The sequence below is a fragment of the Bombyx mandarina genome, chromosome 21 (genome assembly GCF_030267445.1).
Source record: "Bombyx mandarina strain Sakado chromosome 21, ASM3026744v2".
NCBI lineage: Eukaryota > Metazoa > Arthropoda > Insecta > Lepidoptera > Bombycidae > Bombyx > Bombyx mandarina.
In genome coordinates this window covers 1441723-1460820 of record NC_143227.1, presented here as the reverse complement: position 1 = coordinate 1460820, position 19098 = coordinate 1441723, and the positions used below count along the sequence as shown (strand labels likewise).

The 19098-nt window shown below is 36.1% G+C and overlaps 1 protein-coding gene across 2 annotated transcripts in view; it reads left to right on the top strand.

Moving 5' to 3' along the window:
• Positions 1-19098, top strand: part of LOC114240263 (uncharacterized) — a 95443-nt gene that overhangs the window by 57564 nt on the left and 18781 nt on the right. For both annotated transcript variants that reach the window (XM_089736290.1, XM_089736291.1), the window contains exons 3-5: positions 3252-3350; positions 5016-6905; positions 7815-9466. In XM_089736290.1, the coding sequence (XP_089592416.1) occupies positions 3323-3350; positions 5016-6905; positions 7815-9466 (3570 nt within the window). In that variant the 5' untranslated portion in view covers positions 3252-3322. The remainder of the gene's footprint in view (positions 1-3251; positions 3351-5015; positions 6906-7814; positions 9467-19098) is intronic.

Here is a 19098-nt window from a genome sequence, read left to right as displayed (position 1 = left end):
AAAATAGTATTATTATTCACTAATAGATGTCGGGAAGAATTGATTATTGAAAACACGAATAACACAATATTTTCTGAAAATAAGTCGTAGCTAGATCGACTTATCGCCCCCGAAATCCCCTGTATACTAAATTTTATGAAAATCGTTGGAGCCGTTTCCGAGATTCAGATTATATATATATATATATATATATATATATATATATATATATGTATATATACAAGAATTGCTCGTTTAAAGGTATAAGATAAGAAAGATAAGATAAGATAGAGTCAGTTGTAGCTTCAGATCAAATAATTGCATTAAGCGTCAGAAACCTCGACTATTATTGACTAGAAATATAAATAAAAAGCCAAATCCAAGCAAAATCAATCCCGTTAGAATACTACGGAAATGACCTACCCGCAGTGTTGTTTGTAACAAACTATTAAAGCCGTAAGCCGTAAGCCCTTATTCCTGGAGCGTGTAATTAGCGAATCTAATGATTCGACAAAAACTGATTTCATAATAGCACAAAGTGTCTAGTAATATTGGTCAAGATATCAAGCGAGTTATTAAATTTTATTTGTCACTTTTTTGTGTTCGTTTTTCCTCTTTTTTTTCACCACATTCCACTTGGTGGGGCCGGCATGGCTAATTTTTTTCTTCCATTCTCTTCTATCAGCCGTCATCTCAACACTCACTCCTCTCTCTCTCATATTGTCATTCACACACTCCATCCATGTCTTCTTCGGTGGACCTCTTCCCCCTCTACCTGGCGCTACCATTTCCATACCTATCCTAGTCACATGCATCTTCTCTCTACGCATCACATGTCCATACCACGCTAACCGTCCGCTCTTTAATTTGTTGATTTCGTTATTAATTTAATTAAACTCGATTTATTCGTATCCGCAAACTATCATTTCTAAGAGCGATACTTAATGACTGAAAATTATGGTAAATTAACTAACTAAAATTTTCTCTTTGTTCGTGTTAATGTTAATATCTGAGAACAGTGAAAGACGAGGTCGAGAAAACATTCATTTTAAATTTATTAAACATAATAAAAAGAAAAATTTCTTAGAAGTCTATTAAAGATATTATATCATTTAATTGAGGACTTAGAAAAGTAGGAGAAATGTTTATTACTCTGTTACGCATCTTTGTTAATCAAACAATGTTATGCAAGAAAGACTCAAGAACTGAGTTGGTACGACAAATTAAAATTCAACATCAGTTTGTGTAAATATTATAAGGTTATATTATAAGGTGTTCTTATTCGAATTTCGAACAGCTCTTGTTGTAATAACCACTCCTATTATACATAGAATAATATCTTCAATTTCCAATCTCTAGTTAACACTGTCAATCGTACAAGATATATTGATGCAGCGAAGGAGTCACGACCCTCAGTAATGAGGAGAACGACGCAAGTAGGAGGAGTTACCACTGAACTGCAAATCGCGATCTTGGCAACAAAATGCATTGTGGAACGTTACCGAAGTCGAAATAAGAACGTGTCGCAAATTATTTAGGAATCGATAGAGATTAAGATGAAACATGTATATTTCTATGTTGCTTGGTACCTATCCACCTATTGAAAGGATGGCAGCGTGTCGGTTCGAATTATGCTCCATCCAAGTTGTTGGTACTGTTGAGTACTGAGTGCATCTTTGGTCAGTGGTCAGTTATGTAGAACTCTTCTAGTTCAAGAGCTGTTTATTTTATCCTGATTGTAAAACAGTAAATTTAAGTTACGACAAACACATTGTATTAGAAAAGGGCAAGTCAAGGTTTCTTGTTCTACCGAGTTCTAAAATTACATTCCGAATCTGTAGTACAATCATAACGATCTAAATTGACTATTTAGATAGAAACGTTTTGATATTATTTGATTTTTCGTATATAATGAAACTAGCAATTATTTTAATTATGTTCTTTAAATATTATCATCGCATGTTATACGAACGCATGTATACGAACTGTAGCTGTCTCTTTCGTGCTCTTTTAGGGGAAGAATGAGGGCGGGGGGGGGGGTGTCAGCGGAATAAAAAACCAAATTACAAATTTTAAAGTTATTTAACGCCCGCATTTCTTCTAACTTTGATCGTCACTGTCTCCGGTTATGTTATAGTATTCATTTTCACTCACGTCACTATTCTAACAAATAATTATGTGTGATTGGGTATGCTCTAAATTATTTTTTGTATTGTTTTAACAAGGCAGTCAATGACACGACGATTTTTAACCAAGCGCGCGAAACGCAACAATGGCATTCTTTTAAGAAAAAATTTCACGCGTGTGTCCTTCTTGCTTACTCACGTCCAATAAAACTAAGTCTAAGGTCAGTAGTACAATGCGTTATGTTAATAAAAATGCTTTTGTATTAACTCGAAAATGACCTGATTCATGTACTCGCTAATTTTTCTTTAATTAGAACTGTTTCGTAGTGAATGCTATGCTAGCACTCAATTATTTGTTTCGTTAAGACTAGGATACAGGTTCAAGAATATGAAGCTAACGTTTTTATTCCCTAGTCGCGTAGAAAGAGCACAAAAACCGATTGGTTTTAAGTGGTTACCGGAGACTGTAAGCACGGTCATATTTTATGATTTTACTACCACTTTAGGACATGAGACGGAAATGGCAGCTGGCATGAGAAGCCGAGGATTATGCTCAGTGGATTGGAGGGGCCTATGACCAGCAGTGCTATAGGCTGATGATGTGATGTGAATACACAGCTATCCCACTCTTCAAGCCGAGACTCGTTATTGCTTTGCGGCAGAACTTCCCACCCTAGAACCCGACGAGCCTCTCATTATTTTGCGGCAGAAATAGGCAACGACGACGCAAAACTATATCCCCTACTAATAATACTAGTAATACGATTTTTTCGTTATCCTGAAAATTAAATGTGACGAAAATTCCGCGAAAATTGAAATGAAAAGCTTTGAAAACTTAAGTTAGTTTTATTTTTTATTTTTTTTATTGCCTTGATGTGTGGACGAGCTCACAGCCCACATGGTGTTAAGTGGTTACTGGAACCCATAGACATCTACAACGTAAATGCGCCACACACCTTGAGATATAAGTTCTAAGGTCTCAGTATAGTTACAACGGCTGCCCCACCCTTTAAACCGAAACGCATTACTGCTTCACGGCAGAAATAGGCGGGGCGGTGGTACCTACCCGTGCGGACTCATAAGAGGTCCTACCACCACTAAATCTTACTTAATAACTCATTTTTAAAGTTTGTATTTCTTTTGCAGGAGGCGTAGCGAACGATGGTCAGCGGGATAAACGAAAAATAATCTTTTCAAACGACAATATGAAATGAATAATGGAGTCACCGGTCAGGATATGTTTCGGTAATAATAATTATTTATCATCTCAAATAGTTCTTCAGAGTACTTTCCCCACAAAACACACCGAGTAGCATACAGAGTGCAACAGTTTTTTCTATCCATCCATGATCCATCCATATATGATAATGCTTAGTTCTGTAATGTAATGTACGTTCTGTCCGGACTTTAAATATCAAATGTTTCTAAGCGTGAGTAGAATAAGGACGTTGAAACAAATGAAAAACACTTCGATTGTAAAGAGAGGAATCATTATAATATGAGCATGAAATGTGTTTAGACGACTACTGCTTCGGTGCAGTCGAGCGTACAGCCCACTTGATGGTGAGTGGTTACCGTCGCTCATGGACGTCAGCAATGCCAGGCCACTGCCTATCGTTAAGACTTTCATTTGAAGCCTCCACAAGCCTCACTTGAGGAAGGAAATGTCGCCGTGGATGGGAGCTCATTCCAAAGCCTGATGGTATGTGGTTAAAGAGTTCTCTGGAAATGCACTGTGGATGAATGCAGTGGTTCTAGGTACTACGGATGAACTCTACTCCAATGGTGGGCGGTGCGATTCAGAGCACTTCCCATGGAACATACGGTACAAAATGCAGAGAGAACCAAAGTCCCTTCCCAGACTCAGAGGTTCCAAATGATCCGTGAGAATGAGATTATCGACAATGTGAACGATGCAATGCGATTAACGTCTTTATATTTGCGTCTACTCACGGAAGTATTTATTTTTGCTGTTAGGTACTCGTCAAGGTATTTAGGATTTAGAAATGCAAATATAGAAAGCTAATAAAAATTTAAATTAAAATAGCAAAAGATTAGAGAGCGAAAGAGAGAGAGAGAGAGATAATGAGAGAGAGAATGAGAGAGAGAGAAAATAAGAGAGAGAGAGAGAGAGAGAGAGAGAGAGAGAGAGAGAGAGAGAGAGAGAGAGAGAGAGAGAGAGAGAGAATGAGAGAGAGAGAGAGAGAGAGAATGAGAGAGAGAGAGATAGAGAGAGAGAGAGAGAATGAGAGAGAGAGAGAGAAAATGAGAGAGAAAGAGAAAGAGAGAATACACTTTATTGCACAGTAAAACAATTTACATTTTAAAAATAACAGTCAAAAAGCAGATAGGTACATTTGTAGCTTGTAAGTTTGGTTGGATATTTTTGAATTGTCTAATTAAGTATGCTGTCGTTAATTTAGTTAACGATGTCAAATTACTATTGTTCTACAGAACGTTACTAAACTATCCAAATGCATTTTGTAATTGTAGTGATGATTTCATCAAATTTAAAAGTGTATTATTAAGTTTGGGAGCTAACATTAGATGTGGTGTTTATTACGGGCTAATATTTTTATATACGCTAAGTCGACTAAGAGGTTCCAATAATTTTAAGTTCACTAATGAGTTCCATTAAAAAAATCACAAACGCAAAAGTTATATTCAGTAACAATTTTAAAATTTCAATAGTTTACTCAAAAATATTAGTTGAATTTCTGTTATATGAAGAAATAGTTACACAGCTCTTAGGTATTTATCGTCGATATTTGTTTCAAGTATAAAAACTATAAATAATTCAATACCATAATAAGCTGTAAAGTAATTCGCTATACTACTAGCCTGAGTACGTATTTAAAATAAATATTATCAACGAAACAATAAATTTAAAATAGCGTTCTCGAATTCCAGGTGCGGCATTAGTAGTAAATTTACTACTGATTAGCATGACAGTGAGTAGTGCTTTGTCACAATCGACACAAAGCACGGCCAATGACGAAAAGCTCTCCAGATACAACGGATTAAATCAAACGTCGCGGATTCGTAGCTCTGATGCATCTAATGAACTGAACCCTAAGGACAACTCCGAAGAGCATACAGACAAAAACGCTAAATACAAAGACAGGGGAAGGATCAAATTTCATTCTCTTTTCAAATCAACTACAGCAAGTCCGTTGCGTAAAGCAAGTTCTACAGAGTCAGGCGATTTTGTAATAGTGACGCCAGCAACGGAAATAAAAAAAACATCACGATATACAGAAGTTACCAAAAGTGCTAAAAAAGACAATTCTCCTGTTAGTAGTACGACACCGGTTGCTGTAAAAAATGGAGAAGAGAGCATTGAAGAATATGAAGACGAAAACGAGGAAGATGAAAGGGAAACGCTGCAAAAGTTTTCTTCGAACAAATTCCATGAAAGCTTTTTTAAAATACCGAGTTTCGACGACGACAACAACGAGAGTTCCAACAATAAAGTAAGAGAAGATTTCAGCAGTCCCTCCTATGGATTCTCGAGTTTCTTCCCAAAAGAAACTTCATTCGGCTATGGGCACAATGATAACAAAAATAATTTCAAATCGGAAAGTTTCTTTGATTTCGACAGTGATCTGACTACGCCGAAGAACGATTTCTTTGATAAAAAATACCAAGAGATCTCAGGTAGTATTATAAAAAAATTAGAAACTATTAAAGCTAAATCTCCACCGCCTAACATCACTAATGTACACAAGATCGTCAAAGAGAATGTTGGCCTAGAGAGGTTAGGGAATAACACACCGACTAACAAATCTACTGTTTTTATAAAAAATACCAAAGAGATACGTGTTTTAGACAACGAAGGAGCTGGTAGTGCTAACAAACAATTATCAGATGTACACGGCACCAGTATTTATTATGAAATGTCTGTACTATCAACAGAAACGTACGCGATCAATCATTCTAATGATGATGACTGTGATAATGATACGTTACCAGCAGAACCCACAATGAGCACATCATCTGAAGAAGAATTGGCATCAATAAAAACAACTACGCCAACACCAATTCAAGTTTCTACTAGACCACCGTTTCCAGATCCAACAGTTGAAAACGTCTCAACACTTTCATCAAATTACGTGCCGATTTCGACTGCTTTGCCAATATTTAACTCAATAATTCCGGTTTCGACGCAAAACTACATATCTTCAACAGAGAGAGTAACCAGAGTATTCTCAAGCAGTTTTAGTAGGAACAGAAATTACTCAAAGAGGCTTAATCTGAACGCTGTTAATGATTCACCAAATAGTGTGACATTGAAGACCGGCACATCAACTCATAAACCTCTAACTAGGAAGTTCCACTACACTACACAAAGAGTCAGGCCAGTTTGGATGGCACCAAAAAGAAATGTAACCAAACCAGCTTATCAGCGTCTGACGACTCCGACAACGATTTACTCGGAGCATTTCAACATCAAAGACAAATATACAACTACACCCAGACCGAGGCCGTCTAATAAAGTAACACTTACTACAGTAACGTCTGAAATAGATCCTGTGCTTCAGAGTGATGTAGGAGGCTTCAAAAAAGTGGTGCACTCTCATTCAATATCCGATAATACGATTCCATCATTATGGAAAAGGGGATCCACAAAGTATAGAACATCAACTGCCACTTCAGACGAAGTTTCTAATGTGAGTGAAATGGAAATACCACCTACTTCTATAGTGTGGGCTCTGGCTAGCTTACGAAGCCCCTCCAGAAACTCCACAGGGTACAAAACTGACGACGAAAATGAGTTACAAAAAGTAGGAGAATTATTAGGTAAGCCATTCTAAAATATGTCTTAATACCAAGTTTTTGAAGATTATTATTTAATTTAGAATGTTTGTGTTAAATAATATTATATTATTGATAGTGGTAATCTAAACTCCAAATGGTTTTTATGTTAATTCAAATTCAAATACACTCAAACCTGGATAAGAGAGAGTTCAAGGGAGCACAATCTCATTCTCGCTTATAGAGGATTCTCACTAATCCGAGTTTCTCGCTAATGCACCCTCTGAATTTCATTTCGCGATTTTCCGGATTCAAACGCATTCACTATTTTAAGTTTATCACTTAATGACAGTACTTTAATTTTCCGTTTTGACGTGATGCAGAACAGAACTTTCCTTCGCAATTGATTAACGATAAAGTGAGTAAGTCCGGCAAACAGGACGGTACACAGGCACACGTGTCCATTTGAAAAGAATGCTATAAAATAACAACGTTATTTAGTTCCACGAAATAGAATAGGTTCAATATTGAAAATAATAATTCAAAATAATTCAAAAACAATGGAAGGAAGTTCCACAAAAGTTGAGAATGAGTCATAAAATAGCAGATGTTAAATTTGTAATTTGCGTTTCAGTCGTTCCTCCTAAATAGTATAAATAAATAAAGCTCGACTGTCGTTTATAGATAAGTAGCAGTCTCACTTACGGAGGTCCACGAGGGAAAAACGACTCTCTCTTACAGAGGTTTCTGTTTCTCTATAATAGAGGTTTTGGGAGCTTAAAATGACGAGTCCCGGCTATTACTCTCACTTATGGAGTTTTCTCACTTATCCAGTTCTCACTTACCCAGGTTTGACTGTATATCCAGGCTGTTTTCTATTTGGGATCTCATAATTTTATATTTGACTAATTAAGCTTTAAAAAAAATGTCTTAATGTCAAATATGATATTTCAGAAAAAAATGAAACAAAAACTTCGACGACCACGATTGCAACAACCATGGAAATCAGCGAAGATATTACTAACAAAACAATAACAGAAGTTGAACAAAATAAGCTTCCTTGGCAATCTGTGCAAGCTTCGACATCACCCATCAACGACATGCAAAATGAGACCGTTATGGAAAATAAAACAGAAAGAGTCACAGCTGAAAGCAATATTTTAGTTCAGAGCAGCCCCGAACCAAGTACCACGGAGACGGACACCACTAAGTCAACCACTAAAGCATTCAAACCAGCTTGGGTTTCAGCTACAACAGAAACGGAACAAAATATGACGGAAAAAGATAATCTTGTCATTAAAAGAGGTTTTGAATCGATTACGAAATTACCTTCAGGGATAACTACACCACAAGACGAAACGGAAGATTTGAACCAAATTACGACAAAAACGCCAAAAACAAGAGATGATTTTGAAATAACAACAATCAGATTTTCGTACGTACCGACACAGACGACGGAGACGCCTGACGATTCAGAGTATGAGTTAAAAACCTTCAATTGGCGGCCGGTATTTCCTACTAGAACCCAAGGGACAACTATAAAAGATGAGCCAATAACCACTTATCGTCCTAAGTTTATAACGACAACTGAGTTTCTAGAGGAATCTACTACTATAGAAGACACAACGCCTCCCGTAATAGAACTATCTTCTCAAATTATTGAAAACGCAACAGAAGATATTGTCCAAACTACTGATATAAATGAACCTACTATTGTATCAACTAAAGCTATTGAAATTAATAAAGCTACCACTATACCTAATAAAATTACTGAAAATATTAAAACTACTACTATTTCTGCAACAACTGAAATTAATGAGCCTACTACAATTAAAACTACAACTACTGAAATTAATAAATCTTATAGTATGAAAACTAAAATTACTGAATTTATTGAACCTACTGTTGCATCAACCACAACTACTGAAATTAATGAACTTTATACTACCCCAACTACTCAAGTTCCTACAACCAAACAAATCACTACTGAAACCAGTACCACTACTACCACTGAAGCAGCCACTGAAGTTGTAAGTGAAACACTCCCGATCACAGTTACAAAAACAACCACAACGTCAACAACCACTCCACCTACAACAACTATGACGACAACACCTCTAGAAGACACCACAACGATTGTCATAGAAGTAGTAACCGAAATAAATACAGAAAAGGAACGTACCATAACTGCTCCAATGCCAACTGAAACACCAAAACCAACTGCCGAATACACTTCAGAAAATATAGATGATAATGAAGTTATAGATCAAACTACCACTCCAAGCATGCCGTCTGTTGCACCGACTATAGTTGTATCCACATCAAAAGGACCAATTTGGACTACTACAACTGCAGCAATAGAATATACTACTGAAACCGTGGAGACTTCACAAGAGAACGGTAAAATAGTATCCAGCACTGATAGCGAGATGGAAACGACAAGGGCCGTGAGCGATTTAGAGGATCTGACCAGTTACGCCGGTGAAATGACCACGGAAGCTTCCTCGAGGGTTCTGAATTCGGAGGACAGTGGAACAGGAGTAGCTGTCGCTATAGCCGTCAGCACCATCGGAGTCATCGCTTTGGTTCTGCTCATTGCATTGTTGGTAAGTGTAATTTTTCTTAAAGTTAATAAATACTGTGCTTTTATTATCTGTATTCATAATATAATTTTTCACAATATACAAACCAAGAAAACGACAATGAAAGTTGACAAAACAAAAGTTATATGTTCAGGTAACACGGGTCTTCTGTGTTAAGTTACACCTTTAAAAAATAGATAGGCTCAGTGCGAAGTTTAAGTATAATCCATCGGATATTTCCGCGTATTCGCTGCGATTGTTTTGTTATTTTCGATCAGTAAGCAGCCGTTTGACAGTGTAAAATATACTATAGATATTATTATAAAATAGAAGTAATAAAATGGTAATCGAAAAGTTATAAATTTCCCCAGTAGCATTATAAGGAAGGTGTCGTGTGAAAAAATGAAACACTAAACATCTAAGAACATTCATGTGTCATTGCCATTTTAGTCGGAGCGTTTTGTAATAAATTAAACTCAATATTGAACTTCAAAATAATTCAATACTTCCATGAATTACGTTAGTCTAGAAATTCACAAAACTAATTTTATTTAGGTTTTACTTTGAAATAAGCGCATTACTGTTGAACTTCAAATCATGATACTTAATACTCGTATGTGCCACATACATAAAAAGTCAAATAACGTCAAAATTGGACTCCGCTGACGCTGCGACTTATTTGTGCTACAAAATCCAACCTCTTCGTGGTAACGTAGCAAAAACGTAAAAATAAACAGTCATTTTAAGTTATGGCTCATGAAACTGACAAAAATGCGGCATCAAATATTCCTTAGAGTATCCTCAAGTGTTATGTAGTACATACATATTTTCATATACATATTACTACCCAATTTTGAACTACCGTAGCATTATTAAAATTGGAAATTTAGGGGATGCCATCATGCTTGGGTTCAATTTTATATTGTATATATTTCAATCTTCTTGTCCACATAATTGTCGAATGTCAATGAAACTACCTCATGTTCTACATTTCTACAAGAAGCCAAAGTCCCATGAAAAACTGGCAAAGCTAATTTAGCGGGCGTATCTATCTTTATTTCTTTTTATTGCTCTGGTGGTTGGACGAGCTCACAGTCAACCTGGTATTAAATGGTTACCAGAGCCCGTAGACGTCTACAACGCAAATGCCGCCACCCACCTTGAGATATGAGTTCTAATGTTTCAGTAAAGTTACAACGGCTACCCCACCCTTCGAACCAAAACGCATTAATAAGCGAAATTAGCAGGGCGGTGGTACCTACCCGAGCGCGCGTACTCACAATACGTCCTACTACCAGTAAAAATTTTTTTTTAATCAATCAACATAAATATTATAATTTATATATTCTTTTTCATTTCAATGCTAAACAACAGTTTTTCAACATTAACATTAATTAGCAATAACAAACCAAATTTTGGAGCGAAAATATTATTTCTATCTGATACTATCTGCGAAACTTTGCATGTTTTACAACTAAAATATAGTTTTCCTAAATTTCAAACTTATAGTAGGTACAATACTGATAGAAAAAAAATTGTAATTTTGTTTACAAATGCACACAGTAAAGTATCTTAAAGTAATTGCTTACATTAGGTACCTACTTATTCGAAATATCGACAAAGCGAGCCATTGATCGCTCTATGAAGTTTTTAATATACAAAATATTTATCACAACATTCTAAAGCCATGAAAGGTTTATAGAAATTCTATTTTCATTTTGTCACCAAATATTCTTCAATTCTTCTTAAAGTTCTCTGCATTCTCCGAGTCTTCCAGTGTAGATCATTCGTACAACATATCCAAAGAAATGAGCATAATATCTAATAATAAATCTCACGATAAATTATGTTCACTACTTTGCAGTACATTGCCGATTTAACAATCTTCATTGAGTCATGTTTCGAATCTTATATCAACTGAAATTATATAAAAACATTACTAGTAAAAAACTCGATCTTCACCGTGATTATTTGAAGTAGGTACACTGGTTTGAGTACACTGATCACATGCCATTAAACTTGCTTGAGTAACAAGAATTCCAAAGAAGTGTCAATTTTGTAATATTCCTATTTTTTGCTGTTTCTCTCCCTATCTTTCTAAACCCTATAATCTTTTTCTATTTTAGCCTTCTGGAGGTAGCTTTGAAGAATAGCATTTAGAATAACATATTATATATTGCATTAACACAGTTAATGGTTATTAGCTGATGTAATTTACAACCCGGGAGATTATGCAAGAAATGATGAATGTAGAAGAGTTTTTTTTTATTGCGTAGACGGGTGGACGAGCTCACAGCCCACCTGGTTTTAAGTGGTTACCGGAGCCCATAGACATCTACAACGTAAATGCCGCCACACACCTTGTGATATAAAAAGACTAAGTATGTATAATCTATATTCGTTCTTTCTTCAGAGCTGTTAAAGTTACCTTAGTGATTGCCGACTTCCGCTAAAACATATAACTGAAGAAAAATACATACGTGAACAAATTACGCATTTGAAAAAAATATATGCAGATATAAAATAAAAAGAGCATTAACGTGATCTCGTACCGCATATGCCTAAATGAGCGACGGTGATCACTCACCATCAGATGGGCCGTATACTCGTCTGCCTATAAGGGCAATGAAACCAAAAGACCTATTTGCCAAATTATTACATTCTTGATCAGTAAAACATTTAAAATAAAGCACTTTTTTTAAAACTGTATCGCTTGAGCATTCCATACTTTCAGCAGTAGTTCATAGATTATGATTAACTAAATAAAAACCGAAGCCTTTCGTTTAAAAGTTAACCCGGTTAACCCGATATTTATAAATATTCATTCAACTCACCGTTTAATTAATCCAATTCAGTTTACCATTCTGGGCGGCATCAATTGTCTGCGAAATACGTGATACAGCTGTCGGTCTGGAATTCGGAATCGATATAAAAATGTTAAAAACACTGAACTATTTAATGGAGTCATTAGAGTCTACTTAGATTTAGATGGCTACTTAGATTTTTCCTACAACACTTCTCTTAAATAACTTTTATTTAAACAATTTAGATTAGGCGGTCATCGGAGCTCTATGAACCAGACAGCTTCGTATTCGCATTATTATTATTTTTTATTGCCTTTGTAGGCAGACGAGCATACGGCCCACCTGATGGTGAGTGGTCACCGTCGCCCATGGACTTCAGCAATGCCAGAGGCAGAGCCAAGCCGCTGCCTACCGCTTAATACTCTCCTTCTAATTCGTAATATATAATAGTTGCATTGTAAAATTGTTGTTCAGTCATTCAGAGCGGGAAGAATGATAGTAAATGGTAACTAAAAAGTTGGTAATACCGTCTTGACATAACAAAGACCCACTTCGATTTTTTTTATTGATTAAATGGCTGGACGAGCTCATAATCCACCTGGTGTTAAATGGTTACTGGAGCCCATAGACATCTACAACGCAAATGCGTCACCCATCCTGAGATATGAGTTCTAAGGTTTCAGTATAGTTACAACGGCTGCCCCACCTTCAAACGGAAACGTATTACTGCTTCACGGCAGAAATGGACGGGGCGGTGGTATCTACCCGTGCGGACTCACAAGAGGTCCTACCACCAGTAATATCGTCTTGACATAACCAATACGAAGTGGGTTCTGTTCTGGGTGGGATCTATCTATCACTCTTATTCGCAGAACACGTTTAAATATCTTGGTACCTAGTACAATAAAGAGTCAATATAATTGACTAGTGGTCCCACAGTAGTAGTCGAAATTCGACTATAATTAATTGAAATTATGAGTTTGAACATTATTATGGTTCTATTGTCGAAGACTATTATACTTCTATAGTCACAGATTTCGCCAAGACTACACTATAGAAAAATAATATTAAAGACAAACAATATCTATTCTCAATTAATACAATAAAGTTTGACAATAAACAAAGAGTATATATATATATTTGTGTGTCAAATACATGATAGTGTGTATAATGTTTTTTTTATTGATTTAATGTATTATTTAAGCATAATTAAAAAAAATATTAATATTCTGCACTCCTTCTCTGTATTCTCTATAAGTGTGGGAACTATCATACTCCTGCGTCCGCGCAATTTTCGTGAAAAGGGGTGCAAAATTTTTGCTTCACGTATTAATATATAGATTCATCAAGATAAATTCATATTTGAGAAAACATTTAGCGTGTATGACTTGCTAGTTCGTTGTTTCGCTATTTCTTGGCCCGTGAACAATTCTCATTTGGACTTCCCTGTCCTAACCAATAAAATGTATGGTTTTGCGTAGATGCCGAAGTTTCCCTTAAGCAGGTACTTACTATTTTTATTAATGAAAAATGTAAATTGTTCAGTAACAAAATGGCGGAATAACATCGGAATTTTAAATAGAATTTAATTTCGTTAGTCATATGAAAGAAGCTATGAGCGAACGCCCAATATCAACGAAATACTATTTACCTTATAATAATACTAAATTTATTATTTCGATTGTGGCGGGTAGCCATCATACAACGCAAGATAATTGACAGATGCCTGAATCTCGTTTACGACATTTTCAAGATAAAGCGCATATACCTATATACAAGTTCCGAACAACAACATTCGGACCGTCGATCTACCGAGCAATATTACCCGCTCGGTGGAAGATCCCTTTGTCGTAAGCCCCAAACGATTACTATTCAAACACACAACAAAACGGTTTTTTTTTTTAAATTGTATCTTCAAAATTTCTTTCACAGAATATAAATCGTATGAGTGAATAAGTTTCTATATAGATATTCAAATTCTCAAAACTTCAACATAGCTAACTGAATACATTAAAACAGCGCTTACGATCGGATGGCCTATCATCGCGTCGATTGACGCGCGGTGTCGAGTGAGCGGTTGGGTGTAATGTTCCAAACTCAAGAATTTTTATGACTACTGGTTGATTAGTGGCCACTACACACACTTGAGGTGTCGGTGTATATTTATATACGAAATAAACACGGACTGAACAAGATTAAGTTTATTTAATGTATTAATAATTCTCTTTTGTTAATACGCTTTTATTAGCTTCAGACGTATGTATGTTAGTAACGGAATTTTTGAACATGATTTTGACCCCCTTCAAAATGTCGGATTAACTCGAAATTTGGTATACTTATTAGGGACCGACGACAATTCAATATTTAAAAAAAATATTGAAAAAATCGAAATTCAACTAAAAAATGAAAAATAAATAATAATTTTAAAAAAACTAACAAAATACGCTTTTATAGAAAATCTAACTAAAAATAGAAAATAAATTTTAATAAATTTGAATTAAAAATAGTGTACATAAGAGGAAATGATTTTATTGTAAAAAAGCGTGGGGTGCTTTTCAGGATATTATCAAAATTACACTTCTACTCATATCTGTTCATAAAATATTTATAACTACGAATACCATGCACCCCACGCTTTTTTTACAATAAAATCAATTTTTCTTTACACTATTTTTAATTCAAATTTATTTAAATTTATTGAAGATAACTTTTTTCTCTGTAACGTTTAAAAATACTTAAGAGCCTAATTTTTTATCGCTACGAATGCTTTATCTTACTTGTGGTAGCTTACTGGAGGTAAGACTTCTTGTGAGTCCGCACGGGTAGGTACCACCACCCTACCTATTTCTGCAGTAGTAGTGAAGCAGTAATGCATTTCTGTTTGAAGGGCGGGGCAGCTGTTGTAACTATACTGAGACCTTAGAACTCATATGTCAGGTTGGGTGGCGCATTTGCGTTGTAGATGTTAATGGGCTCCAGTAACCATTTAACACCAGGTGGGCTGTGAACTCGTCCACCCATCTAAGCAATAAAAAAAATCGAGAAATATTTCAGTATCCTCTTGTGTCTGCCTATTTTTAGATACGTCTCTGTGTGAATTCGGTAGCTTAAATTCATTTCAAGTTGTCACTATGACGTCAGTAGCAGCGCTACTTATCGGCTGATGGACAAATGCGATGCAAATGAAGTTTCTACGTACCTGATATTAATGGCACTCAAACTAGCTAAATCTAAACGGAAAGTGCTTAAACTTAGCAAACGCACGTGTCAGGAGCATGTAAAATTTGGGAAGCGTTGTCGCATGCCACCAAGTAACCGCTGCTTAAGTTAGTTAGCCAATTTCCTCAACAGCATCCTACTTATTTCTACGGTAAATAGTTTCTTAAAGAAGAAGAAGGTCCGGCGCGAAACTCGATGGGTTGTGACCCTAGAGCCTTTCCCAATTTAGAAAAAAACTGTACCTTAGTATTCAGTAGCGTCTGCAGACGGCCTGGCGAAAAGCACGGAGGTGTCCGTAGCCCAGCAGCAAGTCGTTCTGTGCTTAGAGTCCTAAGGATAATAAAAAATAAATGGTACATTACCGAACTAATAAAGCATTAGGAGACAAAGAACAGTGTAAAAGTATTTAAAAAAAACCCTATTTCAATGGCCCTAAAATAGATTTTCATTAGTGTCAAAAGCACTAAAAACACGTAACAATAAAAAATACTGAGTGAATACCAAATACCTTCTAGTACTGACTTCGAATCAAGCCTTCAATGTATAAAGCCACCTGATTTTGTTGTTCTAAGCTTGAAGGGTAAAAGAAGTAAATACAATAGCTTCGAATCTTCGAAAGTTTATATCTTTTTGGCGCATTGAAATGGCTACTGGTTCGGAAGAAGAAATTATTTTCCTCCTACATTGTTCCTCCTGTAATTGTACATTGAATTAAAAACACAGTCACTGATTAAAAATTAACAAGAAAAATAGTGTCAGCTAAGAAATAGCAGCACCCTCTCTTCCTGTGGGTTTCGTTGACTGCCAACCAGCATTTACTGGTGGTAGGAGGTGTGGTTAACCGAGGGGGGCTTAGGGTAGCTTTAACCGTTTTGAAGGGTGGGGCAACCGTTCTAGGTGGATGTCAGTATTCACTTTTGGATGTATATGGGTTTCGGTAATAACTTAATTAAAAAAAAAAAAGATTAAAAACTAAACTTATGAAACAAATCTTACCTCGAAATCGGAAACTTTGACAAGCTCTAAGCATATAATATTAAAACAAAACGCGCTAAGAATTATTAAAGATTAATATTAAATAAACTTTTGAGTTACTATTTAAAAAATTATAATAATTAAAGTTCAATTATAGCATTTGTACGAGGGAAGACAATAGCAGTAAAGTTTTAGACACGTGCGACTCTATTGGAAGACGTCACAATAATGTCAGGTCAGAGCTTCTACAATACAGGGAGTGCACGAGCTAATTTGCCTCAGCGCAGGGCTAGGACCCGCACTCATGCGGTACGGACAGAAGATAGTGCTGAGTTGTTCTCTGTATTAAAGACCGTATATCTATACATATAGGAGGATATATACATACACATGGAGTGTCTGTTTGTAATATTGAAATAACTAAAAATATATATATACAGTGTTTACACCTAAATAACATTTTTTACATATTTTGTCTGTATGTCCGTTTGTTCCGGCTAATCTCTGGAACGGCTGGACTGATTTTGAAGAGAATTTCACTGATAGGTAGCTGATGGTATAAGGAGTAACATAGGCTTAGACTTTTTTAGACTAGCTTCGCCCTGCGGCGTCACCCGCGGTACGACAATAACCGCGGGTAGCATCGCGGGACTCAGCTATCAATAATAAAATTTAATGTTTAGGAAGCGAAGCGAGGGCGGGTCGCTAGTCTATCTATATATATAAAAATGAGTTGCTGTTCGTTAGTGTCGCTAAAACTCAAGAACGGCTGGACCGATTTGGCTAATTTTGGTCTTGATTTATTTGTGGAAGTCCAGAGAAGGTTTAAAAGGTTTAAATAAATATGAAAATGCTCGGAATTAAATAAAAATAACAATTTTGTTTTTCCTTTAATCTGTCCCCCGTCGGACGGATTCCTTTTGTTTGTTTAAAGTTTATTTTATACAAAAGTTTAGGTCTTTTATTTATCGATTGAGGCACTACGAAGTCTGCCGGGTCAGCTAGTCAATAATAAAATTTAATGTTTCCGAAGCGAAGCGAGGGCGGGTCGCTAGTTATTAATATTATATGTATATCGAGGGCTGAAAGGCTATTCGGTTTAAACGAAATTTTGGTTAATACGCAACATTTATCTTTGTAATTAAAGATCCGTTCTATTTAGTATTTGCATCAACAATTTAATGTTTTTAACTTCAATCTTTCTTACTACATTCAAATAGCTATAGGAGTTTTTTTTGTGTCATGATATTTTTTACGAAATTACTTAAACTTTAAATGGCTCTCCTGTAAAATTGCTTTAAAATAGCCGCCGATATAATCATTTAAATTTTTGTTTAAAACTATAATTTATACACAGATGAACGGGTCGTGATATCAACGCGAGCATTAACTGAGATTTTATTTGTCGGAGAAATTATAATTACTCATAGTTGTCACGACATCTCTTAGGACTGTCAGGTGTTCAAAATCTCAAATATTATAAGAGTGACATGATAAAAGAAAACGTGGAAAAACATTACCACGTGCCCGTTTACAGATTTTATATGAATTTTCAATATGTTAAATTGAATATACATAGTACCACTATCCTGCTTATTTTAGCCACGAAGTATTGTTGTTACAGTACAAAGAGTTGATGGCTTCATGTTGAGCGCCAATTTAAGTTTTTAGGGTTCCGTTGACAAGTTGACATCAAGTAATAAGCGTTTGCCAATTTAAGGAAACAATTAACAAACAATTTTGTTCATTATTTTTCTACTAAGATTGTCCCGACAATTTCTATCTCCCATACCGAGTTCACCTATGTTCCTAGTAAGTCGTATGTATCGGTCGCAGAGGATGTTTTTACAATGCGAATTATAAACAAAGTTATGCTGATGACTGAATTTTTATGTGGGTTTCCATTGTTTTACCGTCCGTTAAAAAAACGTAACGAAATTCCAATGTATTTTTGGAGTTTACTCCTTTAGAATCGATTTACATATATAGGCCCGGGGTATGAAAATTATGGGGACCAAAATCGTACTAGCATGTCACACGAAATGCGTTATGCGCCTGATTGGCTCCTGATTGCGTGATGCGTGCGCGCGCCAATCAAAATCGTACTAGCATGTCACACGAAATGCGTTATGCGCCTGATTGGCTCCTGATTGCGTGATGCGTGCGCGCGCCAATCAGGAGCCAACGCGCGGCCGCGTTATCGCAGGTGACGCCGGGCTGCTGCGCCGGCAGTCCGCCACAAAGCCTCGTACTGATCGCGCGTTTCTCTCATTATTGTATTTTCATATATTTGTTAGTCGTTTGTTTTGTGTCTCGTTAATTTGTTAATAATCTGTAGTGTATCGTGTTGTCGTAATATAGAACTATTTCTCGTATTGTTTCGTTTAATTTTTTATATCCAGTAAACTCCAGTCGTGCGTCGGAGCGGACACACACACTTTTTGGAGTTTACTCCTTTAGAATCGATTTACATATATAGGCCCGGGGTATGAAAATTATGGGGACCAAAATCGTACTAGCATGTCACACGAAATGCGTTATGCGCCTGATTGGCTCCTGATTGCGTGATGCGTGCGCGCGCCAATCAAAATCGTACTAGCATGTCACACGAAATGCGTTATGCGCCTGATTGGCTCCTGATTGCGTGATGCGTGCGCG